Source organism: Hevea brasiliensis, chromosome 10, assembly GCF_030052815.1.
Source record: "Hevea brasiliensis isolate MT/VB/25A 57/8 chromosome 10, ASM3005281v1, whole genome shotgun sequence".
Classification (NCBI taxonomy): Eukaryota; Viridiplantae; Streptophyta; class Magnoliopsida; order Malpighiales; family Euphorbiaceae; genus Hevea; species Hevea brasiliensis.
In genome coordinates this window covers 10,710,601-10,726,376 of record NC_079502.1, presented here as the reverse complement: position 1 = coordinate 10,726,376, position 15,776 = coordinate 10,710,601, and the positions used below count along the sequence as shown (strand labels likewise).

General features: G+C 38.1%; 1 protein-coding gene across 2 annotated transcripts; it reads right to left on the bottom strand.

Annotated features, from left to right (window-relative positions):
- Positions 1-438: 438 nt before the first annotated feature.
- On the bottom strand, positions 439-4,821 carry LOC110641517 (indole-3-glycerol phosphate synthase, chloroplastic). Of its 2 annotated transcripts, none has more exons than XM_021793257.2 (10): positions 4,535-4,821; positions 4,192-4,452; positions 3,898-4,074; positions 3,137-3,211; positions 2,941-2,985; positions 2,675-2,839; positions 1,786-1,864; positions 1,544-1,626; positions 1,336-1,404; positions 439-711 (listed from the first exon to the last, which is right to left on the bottom strand). In XM_021793257.2, exons 1-10 carry the CDS (start codon positions 4,658-4,660, stop codon positions 628-630), a joined length of 1,164 nt encoding a protein of 387 aa, XP_021648949.1. In that variant the 5' UTR covers positions 4,661-4,821; the 3' UTR covers positions 439-627. The 2 variants fall into 2 exon arrangements, with proteins under 2 accessions (XP_021648949.1, XP_021648950.1); XM_021793258.2 differs by having other exon boundaries at positions 4,192-4,448; positions 4,535-4,811.
- Between the last annotated feature and the right edge of the window lie 10,955 nt (positions 4,822-15,776).

Sequence of the window (15,776 nt, the reverse complement as noted above, 5' to 3'; positions counted from 1 at the left end):
AATTTTAGAGTTAGTTAACAATTTGATTAGTTAAAAATTTAATTTGATTAAATTTTAAATCGAATTGTATCAAATTAATTAAAGAATCAAAACTTAAAATAATGAGAATCGAATGAAAACAAACAAATTAAAAAAGGCCAGTCTCAGTATGGAGGATTGCGTCTATGCTTGCAAGAGGAAATGTATTAGCAATGGTAGATGATGTTACGGATGGGTAGAGCAATGGTAGTTTAGGGTTTGATTTGGCTTATACACAGGCCTTATCATATAAACCAGACATTAAAACTTCTATGGACTTTGAGATTTTCACGTATCATCCATGATCCCTTCTTGAATCACATAAAACTCTGTTGGTTAGCAGCAGCAACAATCTTGCTCGATCTACTTTACACTTAATCACTCTATCAATTCAATTCTTGCACTGAATATCACAATTCATTGTGGTCTCGTCCAAGGTATACTAAATTATTTCACTTCAATTCAGAGGATACTTTCATGAAGTTCAATATCAATATATACATATAAGTTTAGACAAAAGAACAAAGCTTGCTAATACATTTATAGGAATCAAACGTTAAATAGAACATGAAGGGAGTAAGGCTGCTGTATAATCTTGCTATTTTCTACTCACAAAGAAATGTCTTTACCAAAAAGTCCAGTTATTCCCTTGCCAGGGTCACTTTGTTTCACAATTGACTCCCCAACTAAAACCTGCAATGCAACAAAACAGGTTAAACGTTTATGTAAACACAAGACATGCACCCATTACAAATGTTGAAACATAGATTTCTGTTACATGCTATAGAAGAAAGTATAATAGTAATAGGAAGGGGAATATTGGCAGGAAAGGAGCTAGAGTGTATAACTGATTCTGTAACAGAATTGGTAACTGCTATGTTTGACTTTAGAGAAAGTAGTTACTGAGTTGAGATATAAATTCTCAACAAGCTAATCTGTAGATCCATTCAAGAATTACCACAGAAATAATAATTCTCAATTCTCTCTCTCTCTCTCTCTCTCTCTCTCTTCTCTCTCTCTCTCTTCTCTAATTTTCTCTACTTCTTTTATAATTCAACAATTTCATATTCATTATTATGTTCATTTGTGATCACAAAGTTATAATGTTGCAAATTTGTAGTGGAATTTCTGCATGTGAGGTTTGGCAATGATTTCATTGGTTCAAATTCATATGTTGTCTATGAAACACATGAATGGGCAATGACATGCATTTTTTTTTTTGAATTTCAAATGATGGATCCATTGCTTCTACTAGCAAAAATGAGCAGAGTTAAAAGGAAAAAAAAAGCAATGAAGTTTGGTATTTATGGAGCTTACGGCTTTCACACCAGCTTCTTGTACATAAGCAATATCATCAGGAGTAAATAGCCCAGATTCCCCAACAACCTGAAAGTCCAACCAGAAAAACCCCAAATTTTATTAGCAAATGAAGGTATGCTTTTGCCCTAACCACAAGATGGTGAAATGCACAGGAATAGCACATCCACTTTAGTGAATACGAATCCAACCTCAGAAAGCCACTTACAATTATTTCTTTTTGTTGGATAATTTGACCTCGCTCTCCTTCAAGAAGCTTCCTCGTGTTACTGATATCAACCTCAAATGTTTCTGCATGCAAGCAGAAGTAAAAGAAGTAGCTGGTAAATTTTATAGTTTGTGTAGTAGCTATACATGCGTGTGGCATCCAATTCATAAACTTTGAAAAAGTTTGCAAGGGTGAGCACAGCTTCCATAACAAATGCCAATGAAGATGCAGAAAAAGTTTACCAAGATTTCGATTGTTGATACCAATTAGCTCAATCCCCTCTATTCCAAGAACACGATCCATTTCCCTCTCATCGTGCACCTATGGATAAACAGCAGAAGCAACAGTAGCAGTCACACTCCAGACAATAAGTACTTCTTTTTTTTTAAATCTTATTTCAGAGGATTTAAAAAACTTGTCATGGAGTAAGGGACAAAAGATGACAGAAGCCACAAGCTCTCCTCTTCATGACATTAGTAAAACTAAAACTCAGTATCAAAATAAACTAGCACGGTCTTTTGGATTCATTAAGGAACTTTTTTTAGTTCAATGGCAAGTGACTTTTGCAGTTATAGCTATCTTCTTTGTCCAAGTGGGCCACATGCATGCACTTACTAGGATTTACAATGCAAAAGACCAACTTGATGTGGGGTTTTGATTTGCAATGTGCAATGAAAATCACCACGAGGGGACGATTAGCCACATGCAAAGTTACCCTTGCATATGACAATTTTAGTTGAAAATTTCTCAAGCCACCTCCAATCCCACAACTAGAGCCAGCATATGCCCATGAGATCCAGAATAAGTGTAGTTTTTGCATTAAATTGGTACACAATTATAATTTTCCCAAGATGGTAATAAAAACCCAGAACTAAAATAAAGTTTATAATTATACAGAAATTGAAAAATAGCTAATAAAGTTTTTCATAAAAGCGAAGCCAGTTGTTGTAGTCAAAAGCATCCAATTTTAAAAGCATGTGTGTACCCTTAGTTGAAAGTATATATATATATATATATATATATATATATATATATATATATATATATAAAGAAAACAACAACAACAAAAACATGTCTTGTAAAAATTGATAGAGGAAAACTTAATGACAACCAAAGAAGCATCAGTCAAACCTCGACAAGTGCTGCCAAACCAAGCATTTTGCAGATCTTGACCATGTATCTGATGTCTAGATCAGGCAAAACAGCAGCAATTAAAAGAATGGCATCTGCACCTTTAATTCGGGCATAGTAGATCTGCCAGCTATCCATAACAAATTCTTTGCACAGTAGAGGGCACTGCATCATTTGATAGCATTAGAATTATGCTTTACAGCTGCCTTCAATTTAGCAAGCATGTGGAACAATTTATACATATATCATGACAAGAAAATTCAGACCTTTACTCCTGCCTTCCTTATTGCCTCCAGATTTTCAAAGCTCCCCTTAATTTATAAATACAAAAGCAAGTCAGTAGAAGTTACCAAATTGAATTTGCTATGTTATCCGCATATTCCAAAAATAAAATAAAACAAAAAGAAAAGAAAAATCAAATGCATGTACGAGAAAAGAATATCCAGATGATGGCATGTTTACCTTAAAAAACTTTTCATCAGTCAAAACACTGAGACATGCAGCGCCACCTCTCTCGTAAGCTTGGGCAATTTCAACCTATTATAAGAAACAATCAGATTCATGACGGAATAACATTTCAATCAAAAGGAAAAGAAAAGAATGATCATGACCAACACCTAGCCACACCAAATGCAAATTAAACGGCTCAGCCTCTCGTATGAAGTACCAGAATCAGATGGCTTCGTTAGGAAAGAGGCAGCATTGCAATAAAACAAATATATATATATATATATATATATATATATATATATATATATATATATATATATAGGTTGGTGGTTTGGGGGGGGGTTGGGTGGGTGGGGTTGGGGTTGGGTGTGGGGGGTGTGGGGTGAGGTGGTGGTGTGGTGGTGAGGAGCAATAATTCAAATTTAAATTTTTCCTTGTAGCCAGAAAGTTTGCGTGATGAGATGAAGGACTTGTATGTACGAGATGAAGAAATCACAAGCCATTGACTAAAGCCAGATAACATGGCAAGAATAGCACAAGCCAATCAACCAAGGAAGCAGATTAAAGAAACAGCCAAAGATGTTTCTACAAAAACGAATTTATAGGACATGTGAATAATAGGAGCACGTGAGATAAAAACTTATGCCAATTGCTGTAAGGACTACAAATTGGTTTGAGATCAAGTTCATGCAAAACTCCTAAGATGATCATACACAGCCTAACAATATGATAGAAAATGCAATTGTAGGAGAAAAAAAAAAAGACATATTTACAGGATCGAAGTCCTCTCTTAGGATTCCTCTGCTTGGAGAAGCCTTCTTCACCTCAGCAATCAACCCAGGAAGTCCAGTTTTAAGATTAGCTTCCCTGAGAGCTGCAATAAAATCTCTGGAAGGAGGAGCATTCTCAAGAGATTTCTTCAGCACAGAGAAAGGTATCCTCTTTTTCAACTGCAAGAAAATAAACAAAGAAAAATCCAACATGAGCACTAAAGGCAGCTCTCCGTTAAAGATAACTATTAAAAAAATAATAATAACAAGAAAGAACAAAATTTTCAGAAGGATTACCTGGGAGACTTCCATGTCCTTATGCCATATGATTTCCTCCAGGATGTTCCTGGGGTTACCGCCCTCGTTTTGTACATGAAACTCAAAGGGTCCGACGTAGTGCAAAGGCGGCCCCGTCGGCGGCCTCCTCCTAATTCTAATCCCCTGGCTAGCAGCCAATTCGTTTTGGAGCATACCTACTTCCCACTCCTTCACTTGGAGGGCATTTGCCTCCTCCTCCCTCACGGCCAACACCGTAGCCGAACCTACCTTGTTGTCTGGCTACAAAATACAATAAAAAAAAATTTTCAATATTTAACACAGAAATTGAGCAAAGCAATGAAACAAATGTCCGTAAGTTAACCTGTTGAACTCGAACAGAGAAACGATTGAGCATATGGAGGTTCATCGGGCGTCTGATTGAGAAGCTTGGCCTGTGGAAAAGAGGAGTAGTCCTGGGGGACACTCTAGGTGAAACTAATCGTTCCATCCTACGATAGGAATTTCGCAGCAAAAGCCCAAACGCAATGCAGGTGTTTTTGAAGGTGGAAGCAGGCAGAGGATGGCCGGTGTGGCTCTGTTAATGCACAACGGCTTATCGTTGCAGCTGGAAGCCACAATTGTCAGTGTCACGAACTGGTACACATGGTTCACATGGATTATAGGGTTAATCGAAACATTTTTGGAAATTTATTACCTGTATTTTAATAAAATTAATTATTTAATATTTATATTTTAAAAAATATATTACTTAATTTTAATTTTTTTATTAATTAATTTAACATTAATTAAATTATTATTTAATCTCATTATTTTAATAAAATTAATTAACAAGCCACTATATTTTAAAAAATACATAATTAATTTATATAATTTAATTTATTAATTTTTTAATAACTCTTAATTTTTTATATTAAATTCATTCAAATTCTCTCCTATTTATTTTCCTTTTACTCGCTCTCATTTTCCTCTTTTCTTTTTTTTTTCTTTATATCAACACTTTTCTCTTTTATTTTTTGTTATATTTTTCTTTTTTTTAATGAAAAATGATCCAAATTGTAAACACAAAAAGATTAATTAATTTTTCTAAATTTTCAAAAAATTCAAATTGAAAAATTGAACCGAACTGAGTTAATTTGATTCAATCGATTCGATTTTATTTTACATTATAAAAATTTTGATTATTTCGGTTCGGTTTGATTTTGAAGAAAAAAAAATTAGTTAAATCGAACCAAACTGAATAGTAATTTGTATATTCAAATCGAACCAAATCAAATCGAATCGATTTTTAAATTGATTTATTTTTATGAAAAATTTATGAATTATATTTAATTTTATATATATTAATTGTTTAATTTCATTGATTAATGGTTATTATGTTTAAACCAAAGTCAAAATTAGATCAAATAACTTGAAAATCAAGTATAAATTAAAAAATCAATCAAAAATCAAAACCGATTGGTTTAAATTGAACATAACTGAAATAGAGCGGTTAGGTTCGATTCGATTTTTCATCCATTTCAATTATGTTCGGTTTCTAAAATTTAAAATTCGATTTTTATAATTTAATTCGGTTCAGTTCGGTTCGAACCGAATGCTCACCCCTATCGTGAATGGTTGGCTGTATAAATTTTATGTTCACTGACCTTGAATTGATAAGAAATTTAACATATGATATTTAAATTTTATAAAATTATAAAATTTTTTTATTAACTAAAATTATAAATTTATATTAAACTCATTTTTAATTTATTTTAAAATTTAAGGTGTGTTTTTTTCATTACAATTTAAGGCTTGATATTTGTGTCCTTAATATTTAAGTAATAAAATGCCTAACCAATAGATATGGCTTGAAATTATGTACAATATAATGACATTTTAATTAAGTTTTTTAAAAAATAATTTAAGTAATTAATTTTAATAAAATATAATGATATAATAATATTTCATCTTTTTAATAATATAACATTATTTTGAGTTAGACCCAAGCTGCCTATAATACACTTTTATAATCAGAGATACGTATGCTCTATATTTGCCTCAATAGAGGATCCTGTGTATCAGAAATATCTTTGTTATGATATTAGGTGCGACAGTCCCGTTATTATATGTGTAATGTACAAAAGGACACAGCCAGAGAGTACCTATGGAGAGGGAAGAGGCATAGCATGAGTATATTATACATATGGTAAGGGCTCCCGGCTTATTTTGGTATCAGAGCCTTATTATGTCTGTATAATACATACTTCAACGGTGAGTAAGGAGAAACTTCCAACCCCTAATTGTATCAAACTATTTCTCTATTTTCTACCATCTTTTTCATTAACTGGTATATCGACTAGAAACTAGTAACCGCTTAACTCCTTCATAGAAGGTAGAGCAACTTCTATACACAACGCTACGTACCAAACATGGCTTGCCAAACACCTACCCCTGCTACTGAGACTGCTCTACAGTCCCCTTCTCCCTCTGAGATAGTAAACCTCACCTCATTTTTGTCATTCTCTTCACGTCTGAGAAGAACATTGTCTTCCCGGATTGATAATCTCATTGAGATAGCCACTCTACCAGAATACGCACAAATTGGAGAACCACTCCTACCCCTTCTCAGTCCCTACAATATTTATAGATGATCTGGATCTTTAACCAAATCTATCAGATCACTCATCTCTTCTAGAAGATCCTTATCTAAGGAGTATGTTTAAGCTTCTCAAATGGATCAGTGCTCTCTCCAGAGTTCATCAGCTAAACAACACGTGACCTTAGAAATCCCACCTCAATTAATTCCAAGATGGAGACAGGAAGGATTTTCTGATATTCACTTTGGAGCCGTTAGACTTATCCTCAGTCTACATGGGAGGCGTGGACTTCCAGTCACAGCTAGAGTGTCACTTCTTGACACTAGATTCTTATAATATGAACATGCAGTAATTGGAACATGTCTTACCATCTTGCATGCTGGGAGCGTGGTATTGACGTTCTTTCCAAATTATAATCTTTCGCTAAGAGATCCACATCTTAGCACTGCTTTAAAGGTCTAAATTCAACTTACAGGCACAGCACAAGTAACATCATCCATTATGACTACTTTACACCACTAGATCATCTATAAGCTGCAGGATTATGCAGTAGATCTATCACATCCATCCGTCTCCAATGATGCTTTGCTCCTTCTGGCTAATACTGAGACTACCCCGACTATAGTCCAGATACCTAGGCAACTACCTAGAAGTGAGATTGAGTAGCTCATTCCGAAGGAATGGCTAACTAATTATGAAAAGCTTCATTCGACCTCTCAGCCAATCCAGATTACAGAATCTTCCTTTAGAAGAAATGCTGATGGCACGGTGCAGACTACTTTCCAATTGCCTCGGCACTCCACAGAATCCTTACTTGTGTTTTAGTCCATGATGATCCAACCATTAGAAAAGAAGCAAGAAGATTTTCCCATCGGAGCAGTAACCCCGGACAACCATTATATCTATCCCCAGAAGATAGATGGTCACTGTCCCTGGGATCTCCCAGGATCTGGAATGTGTGATGAAGATTGTGATTGTTGCGACAACTACTGGGAAAATGAATACGATCATCCCTTGTCTGATAAAAATTGGAAGAAGCTTACCAAGAAGACCAAGAAGGCCTCTTGCAAACCATAACAAGTTCCTAGAAGAGATTATCCGGATAACAGTCCATGGATTGGCATCCATGAAGAAACCAAGCAGAAGAAACCTCTTCCCATTTATAAACTTGCTCTAGAGATCATCAGAAGAGAAGAAAGGAGACAATCTCTTCCTCCTCCTCCTGAACCAACATTTTTTCCTCCCCCTGCACTACCCTTGGTGCAACCTTGTATGATGCTCTCTCCTGCCTCTTATGAAGCAAATTTTCCTCCATTGGCTCAATAGATGGACCAGCAAACCAAAATCTCTACCATACCTTTCATTCATTCAACTAAGGTTGATACTGAAGGTCAGATAATCCTGATCACTCAAGCTGAAGAAGTCCTGAATTGGCAGACAAAGAATGCAGCTGTCCAGAATAAGAAGTTGCAATGACTTGACTCCAAGATTGATCGGGTCCTTACGAGGACTCAACATATTGATCAAAAGGTTGATTCTTTCACTGCATTCCCTCATAACATGTATAAAGATTTACAAGGGAAGATTACATAGCTTGATAAGGGCTTAAAATCTTTGATCCAACAACGGAGATTTGGGATGGAGTTCAACCAGAAGGAAGCTGAAATTAGAAGGCTAAAGAACCAGTTAGCCTAGGTTGAAGCAGACCTACGCAAACCAACAGAAGCCCCTATTTCTTATAGCCCATTTTCCACACAAATGTCTCATAACCCTTTCCTCCCTATTCCTAAACCTACTTACTCCCCTTTCGGCCCTTTCAACTATTAATATGAATGAACTCCAGCCACATACAACCCATCTCCCTTATTTAGACCAACTCTAATGCCTACCAGATATAAACCAAGAAGCCCATCTTCTTCGGAAGAATCTCATCCTCCAAAAAGAAAGAATGATAAAGGTAAGGATAAAATGTATCCTGATCAATGCTACATTTGTGACAATCGGGGCCACTATGCAAAGAACTGCCCCAAGAATCCTAACAAGGCTGTTAAACTCCTACAGCACATCCAGCAAGCTTCTCATGTTTCCTTAGAAAATGATGATATCAAATCTTTGTTCTCTGAACAAGATGAACCAGATGAAGAAACTGTTTTCGCTCTTGGAACAGATACTGATTTTCACCAAGATTACTCTCTGTCTTTGGAAGATTCAGAATCTGATACTGAGGTCCATTATCCTTCTTACTTGGCCCAACATATCCAATCCTCTTATCCAGCTCACAACCCAAACACTATCCCAATCCCACTAGTACCACTTCACATCCTTCCTACTAAGTATGATCGGCCCATCAGTGTTATTGGCTTTCTCGATACTGGAGCTCATAAAAGCATGATGAACCCAGCCATTTTACCTCCATAATACTGGGTCCCTCATATAGAATATTTTAAGGCAGCAGATGGAAATGTCTTCAAGACCAGTCTCATTACTAAACAACCCATTGGGATACAATTCTTGCCCACCTGTGTTCTTTGGACTAAGGTCATCGGGTCAGACCTTCCTGATAAAGACTTGCTAATCGGTTTTGACTTATACCAGCAAGCAAAACATTTAAAGATCCTTCCAACAGGAGTAAAATACAAGAGGAGTTTTCAACCATTCACCTCTGTCCCAAGGTTGTACTCTTTGACTAATGCCTCAGTTGAATTTCAAGAACATAAGGAATTTCTCCTAAGGTGCTGTGCCAACTTCCATCATCACCACCCTTTGTAGAAGAATCCAGAGTTTTTTTTCAATCTCCTATTCAAGCTCAATGAAGATGCAAATCCAACCAAAGCATCACACCTGGGATGAATCCAACAGACTTAAGTTTTTCTGAAATAATATTGTGAAGTTTTCTTTCATGGCTTTCTAAACTTTCTCTCTTTCTCCTGAAAACCTTAGAATGTGTATTATACTTTTATGATCAGAGATACATATGCTCTACACTATAAGATAAGCCGGGAGCCCTTACCATATGTATAATATACTCATGTTATGCCTCTTCCCTCTCCATAGGTACTCTCTGGCTGTGCCCTTTTGTACATTACACATATGATAATGGGACCATCGCACCTAATATCATAACAAAGATATTTCTGATACACAGGATCCTCTATTGAGGCAAATGTAGAGCATACGTATCTCTGATCATAAAAGTATAATACACATTCTAAGGTTTTCAGGAGAAAGAGAGAAAGTTTAGAAAGCCATGGAAGAAAACTTCATAATATTATTTCAGAAAAACTTAAGTCTGATTACAACTGAAGAGAGCAACTCCTTATATAGAGGCTCTGGGATTACAGGCAACTGGTTAGATACTGGTTACCAACACTCTAAAGCAGACAAAGGAATAAAGCAAAATAAAGCACACTTATTACATGATTGATCAACAGATTTTAATTTTAACTTTTATCATGGCATTGTTGATAGATTAAATGTGTCATAGTCAGAATCATTTGAGTCATCAACTCCAAAAAAGTCCTTTGGCCACTGTCGGTGTACAGGTAATGGTGGGTCAGCACTCTCAATGGCTTCTCGTGCCTCGATGTCCATTGGATCCTGAGAATCTTGCTAGATTGGATGAGTCCAATCTATAGGTTCATTGGTGAGAGACCGGATGGGTCCAAGAGACGTATAATTCACATGGGGAAGGATCAGAGGCTGATAGCCATTAATTTAGCAGAGATGCTCTGCCAGTTGTCTCCTTAGTGGTCCCATAGTATCCTTTTTAGTAATAGATCCTTCGTAGGTCCTCCATTCATACTCAGTGTTTTGGGTCCAAAGGAGTCCATCAGGCCTCCTAGAGAAAGGCCTATGCATGATAAACATGACTCTGATGTTGGGCTGAGTCTCGATGGGCCTATTTTGAATCCCATGAGTATCTATGAGATATTTCAGACTATATTGCCATGCTGAATTGGGATTGAACCATTCCAGGAACCTAAACAGGAGAGTCCTGTTTGTTCTGTCCAGAGTATGTTGGTACAAGGCCATGAGAGGGAATTCTATTCTTGTGGAATATAGAGTCACCATGCACCAGAGGAGCCATAATTCCTCAAGGATGAGATCCCTGTCAGGATGAATACTGAAACATGTGAGGAAGGGATTATTGGGAATGAAGATGGATGAGGAGGGGAGAAGTCCCCTTAAGGTATTCCTGATGCTCAGATAATGGAACAGGTGGTCTTTTGTGAACTGTGCTATTTTTTGAATAGGCTGATTAGGAGAACAGCCAGGTGGAAAACTGTCTGGAGTTGGAAACTAGGAGTGTGTGGAGAAGATGATGATGCCATGAAGATCAGAGGGAATGTGAGATGAGACTTTATGAGGTGAAGTTCCTTGGGCCTGGATAGCAGGTCTGGAATTAAGTTATGCTTTCCCTTAATGTGTAGGACTGTGAATTTATACTTAGCAAACCAGTCCTTTAACCTCAGAAGCTGTGATTTAGGGAGAGACTTATTCTTGAAGTCTAGGATCTTCGGGAAGGATGAGCTGTCCATAACCACAGTAAAGTGGTGGCCAATGAGGTGAAATTTGAATCTCTTTATTCCGTTTTTGATAGCCAATATCTCTTTGTACACTGAATGGTAGTGCTTTTATGGTTCTGGGAACTCGCCACTAGCATATCCGCAGATATGCTTTTCTCCTTAGATTTCTTTAATAAGAACAGCACCCCAGTGGGTGTCACTAGAATCAGTCTGAAGGGTTCGGTGTCCCATGCTAGGAATCTTTAGAGGTGGCAGGTTTAAAGCCACTTCTTTTAGTGCCTTGACTGCTTCTATTTGTTCCTTCTTCCAAGGTGGTGTAGTCATCCTAAGCATCTTTGACAGTTGGCTGGTATGAGTGGTAACATGTGGAATAAATTTCTTGATATAGTTGATAATACCAAGGAACTATTGTATCTGTTTTACTGATAAGTCTCTGTCAGGAAACTTTAACAATTCTTCTGCAATGTGAGGTCCTGGTTAGTATTTCCCGTCTTTGAACTTCATTCCAAGGAAGTCAATATCAGTTTGGGCCAAAGAGCTTTTCTTTTCAGACAGCATGATCCCATGGGAATCCACTAAGGTCTGGAAAGTGGATAAGATTTCCTTATGGGCTGTGACATCTTTTGAGAATAGAAGGATGTCATCTATAAAAATGAGAGCACTGTGAAGTATGGACTCGAATATCTTTGTCATGGCCTTTTGGAAAACAGATGGGGCTGTGTTGAGGCCAAATGGGAGAACAGTTCACTGGTATTGGGATGTAGAGATACAGAAAGCTATTTTGGGCCTGTCTGAGGGGTTAATGCCCAATTGCCAAAATTCGGCCTTGAGGTCAAATTTTGAAAAGATATGGGCCTCATAGAGTTGGGTGAACAAGGCTTCAAGTTTTGGTAAAGGGAACTTGTCATCCTGAAGGAAATGGTTGAGAGGTTTGTAGTCAATGACAAGTCTCTTTTTCCCCCTTAATCTTTCAGATCTCTTTTCCACATAAAAAGCCTAGCAAGCCCATTAAGAGGATGTGGGTTCTATGAGACCCTGTTGGAGTAGCTGCTTGCATTCTTCTTGGGCCAAGGCTAAGTCTGTTGGATTCATCCCCGAGTGTGATGCTTTGGTTGGATTTGCATCTTCATTGAGCTTGAATGGGAAATTGACAAAAAACTCCGGATTCTTCCACAAAGGGTGGTGATGATGGAACTGTGCATGAGAGTTAGCACAACACCTTAGGAGAAATTCCTTATGTTCTTGAAATTCAACTGAGGCATCAGTCAAAGAGTACAACCTTGGGACAGAGGTGAATGGTTGAAAACTCCTCTTGTATTTTAATACTATTGGAATGATCTTTAGATGTTTCGCTTGCTAGTATAAGTCAAAACCGATTAGCAAGTCTTTATCAGGAAGGTCTGACCCGATGACCTTAGTCCAAAGAACACAAATGGGGAAGAATTGTATCCCAATGGGTTGTTTAGTAATAAGAATGGTCTTGAAGACATTTCCATCTGATGCCTGAAAATATTTTGTATGAGGGATCTAGTATTCTGGAGGTAAAATGGCTGGGTTCATCATGCTTTTATGGGCTCCAGTATCGAGAAAGCCAATAACACTAGTGGGCCGATCATACTTGGTAGAAGGATGTGAATTGGTACTAGTGGGATTGGGATAGTGTCTGGGTTGTGAGCTGGATAAGAGGATTGGATATGTTGGGCCAGGCAAGAAGGATAATGGACCTCAGTATCAGATTTTGAATATTCCGAAGACAGAGAGTAATCTTGGTGAAAATCAGTATCTGTTCCAAGGGTGAAAACAGTTTCTTCATTTGGTTCATCTTGTTCAGAGAACAAAGATTCGATATCATCATTTTCTAAGGAAACATTAGAAGCTTGCTGGATGTGCTGTAGGAGTTTAACAGCCTTGTTAGGATTCTTGGGGTAGTTCTTTGCATAGTGGCCCCGATTGCCACAAATGTAGCATCGATCAGATTTCTTTGTGCCCGTTCTTCTTTTTCGAAAATATCTAACTGGCTTCTTTCCTTTTCGCTGTTTGAAAGGGAGTTTAGATCCTAAAGAACCAGAATACTTCTTGTAGTGTCCTCCCTTCTTAGTTCTGCACTCACAATTCTTTTCCTTGCATTTGATAGCAAGGTGGGACTTCTGGCAAACATTTTTCAAGGCCTTACTATTATCAATAATATCCTTGAATAACTTCTGCTGCTCACACATCTTGTCTAGGCAGGCCAAAGTCATCTGATGGATCTCTCCAATGGTGATGGCATTCATTGCTCTTCTGGTAGCAGCAATGCTTCTATGGAGTTCTGGTTGGAGAGCCTCTAGGAGAGAGGCAAAGTATGTATGCTTGAGATTGACATCATTATACCCATTCAACAGGTAGTAACGCTGAGCCATGCGCTGGTAATGTTTCTCAATATCTGTACTTTTCAGAGAACAGCAAAAATGGTGTTGACAAGCCTGTATAGTATTTAGATGGTAAAATTGGGCTTTATGATATTCTCCAATGGAGGCAAACAAGTCTTGTAATGTACCAACCGTTCGAGATATGAATTCTCTAAGAACAGTATGTGTAACACCCTAGGCAAATCCCACATCGACAAAACACGGGAGAGATGCTGGGTTTATAAGATGGAGGTTCCTAACCACTATTGATGCGTTTTAAAACCGTGAGGGCTTCGGCTCAGAGTGGACAATATCACTAGTGGGCCGGGCCGTTACATTATCAAATGTAACGGCTCGGCCCACTATCAAATGTAACGGCCCGGCCCACTAGTGATATTGTCCGCTCTGAGCCGAAGCCCTCACGGTTTTAAAACGCGTCAATAGTGGTTAGGAACCTCCATCTTATAAACCCAGCATCTCTCCCGTGTTTTGTCGATGTGGGATTTGCCTAGAGTGTTACAATCCACCCCCCTTATGGGACTCAGCATCCTCGCTGAGGTTTGCCCCACCATCGTTCAAGGTTGCACGCGGAGCGGCTCTGATACCACAAATGTAACGGCCCGGCCCACTAGTGATATTGTCCGCTCTGAGCCGAAGCCCTCACGGTTTTAAAACGCGTCAATAGTGGTTAGGAACCTCCATCTTATAAACCCAGCATCTCTCCTGTGTTTTGCCAATGTGGGATTTGCCTAGGGTGTTACAATCCACCCCCCTTTTGGGACTCAGCATCCTCGCTGAAGTTTGCCCCACCATCGCTCAAGGTTGCACGCGGAGCGGCTCTGATACCAAAAATGTAACGGCCCGGCCCACTAGTGATATTGTCCGCTCTGAGCCGAAGCCCTCACGGTTTTAAAATGCGTCAATAGTGGTTAGGAACCTCCATCTTATAAACCCAGCATCTCTCCCGTGTTTTGTCGATGTGGGATTTGCCTAAAGTGTTACAATCCACCCCCCTTATGGGACTCAGCGTCCTCGCTGAGGTTTGCCCCACCATCATTCAAGGTTGCACGCAGAGCGGCTCTGATACCACAAATGTAACGGCCCGGCCCACTAGTAATATTGTCCGCTCTGAGCCGAAGCCCTCACGGTTTTAAAACGCGTCACTAGGGGTTACAAACCACCAACTTATAAACCCAGCATCTTTCCCGTGTTTTGCCGATGTGGGATTTGCCTAGGGTGTTACAGTATGAGAATCAGCACCATCTCGAAGCATTTGAACATCAAGCCAAGCCTTGAACTCTACAAGACGATCTCTCCACTTTGATGGAGGGACATCATATATTGTAAACCATGGGCCTCAGCTGGGCCTGGATTGCTATTGGGCTCCTGGGAGATTGAAATCCAGGATTGGATCATCCTCAGAAGTTTCTACATGCGGATCTTGGGCTTGAGGAGGCCCAGTAGTAGGACCTGTAGTGCCACTGGTAGAATCTTGATGGAGCAGAAACATGAAAAACACAAGTTTAGATCATTGAAATTCAAAATTTTTCATCTAGGGTCACATGCATCATGCAAGATTCATTTTTATCTATTTGATTTCAATGATAAACAACATATTAAAACTCTTTTAATATATTTTTGGATCTATATTTGTCATTTAAGATTTTAGAATTAATCAGATTAATTATTAGAACCCTATATTAGATCAAGAATAAGTGCACTAAACTTTTGATGCACTGTAGTGTGTTTGGCACCTTTGGGATGCGTTTTTAGGATACCAGATGTTGTCCCTCTAGCTTGTCCACACCAAGATTACCTATGGCAGCCCTTGAACAGCTTCTAAAGCTTTTTCTATGAATTAGAAAATCAAGTTTTGCCTTTTGAGAGATTACAGATGTAAATAGGACACTGGAAACGATTTCTAGTATTTTTAATTCAAGAGATTGTTTGCTAATCTTTTTGAATTGATGAGAAAAGAAGAAGAAGAGAAGAGAATGGCAGCCAAGGGTGGCGGCACAAAGAGAATGAGCAGCTTTTTATGTTTGTTCTTTCATCCTTACACTTATATAGCTTGGTCACCACTTAAAACCCTTACCACATGTCACATTCTGATT

Excerpts from the sequence above, each read along its gene's own strand:
- LOC110641517 (XM_021793257.2), bottom strand. The coding sequence starts at position 4,660 with ATGGAACGATTAGTTTCACCTAGAGTGTCCCCCAGGACTACTCCTCTT. Across the intron at positions 2,840-2,940 it reads TAAGGAAGGCAGGAGTAAAG|TGCCCTCTACTGTGCAAAGA; the intron begins GTCTGAATTTTC and ends CAAATGATGCAG. Across the intron at positions 1,627-1,785 it reads TATCAACAATCGAAATCTTG|AAACATTTGAGGTTGATATC; the intron begins GTAAACTTTTTC and ends GCTTGCATGCAG.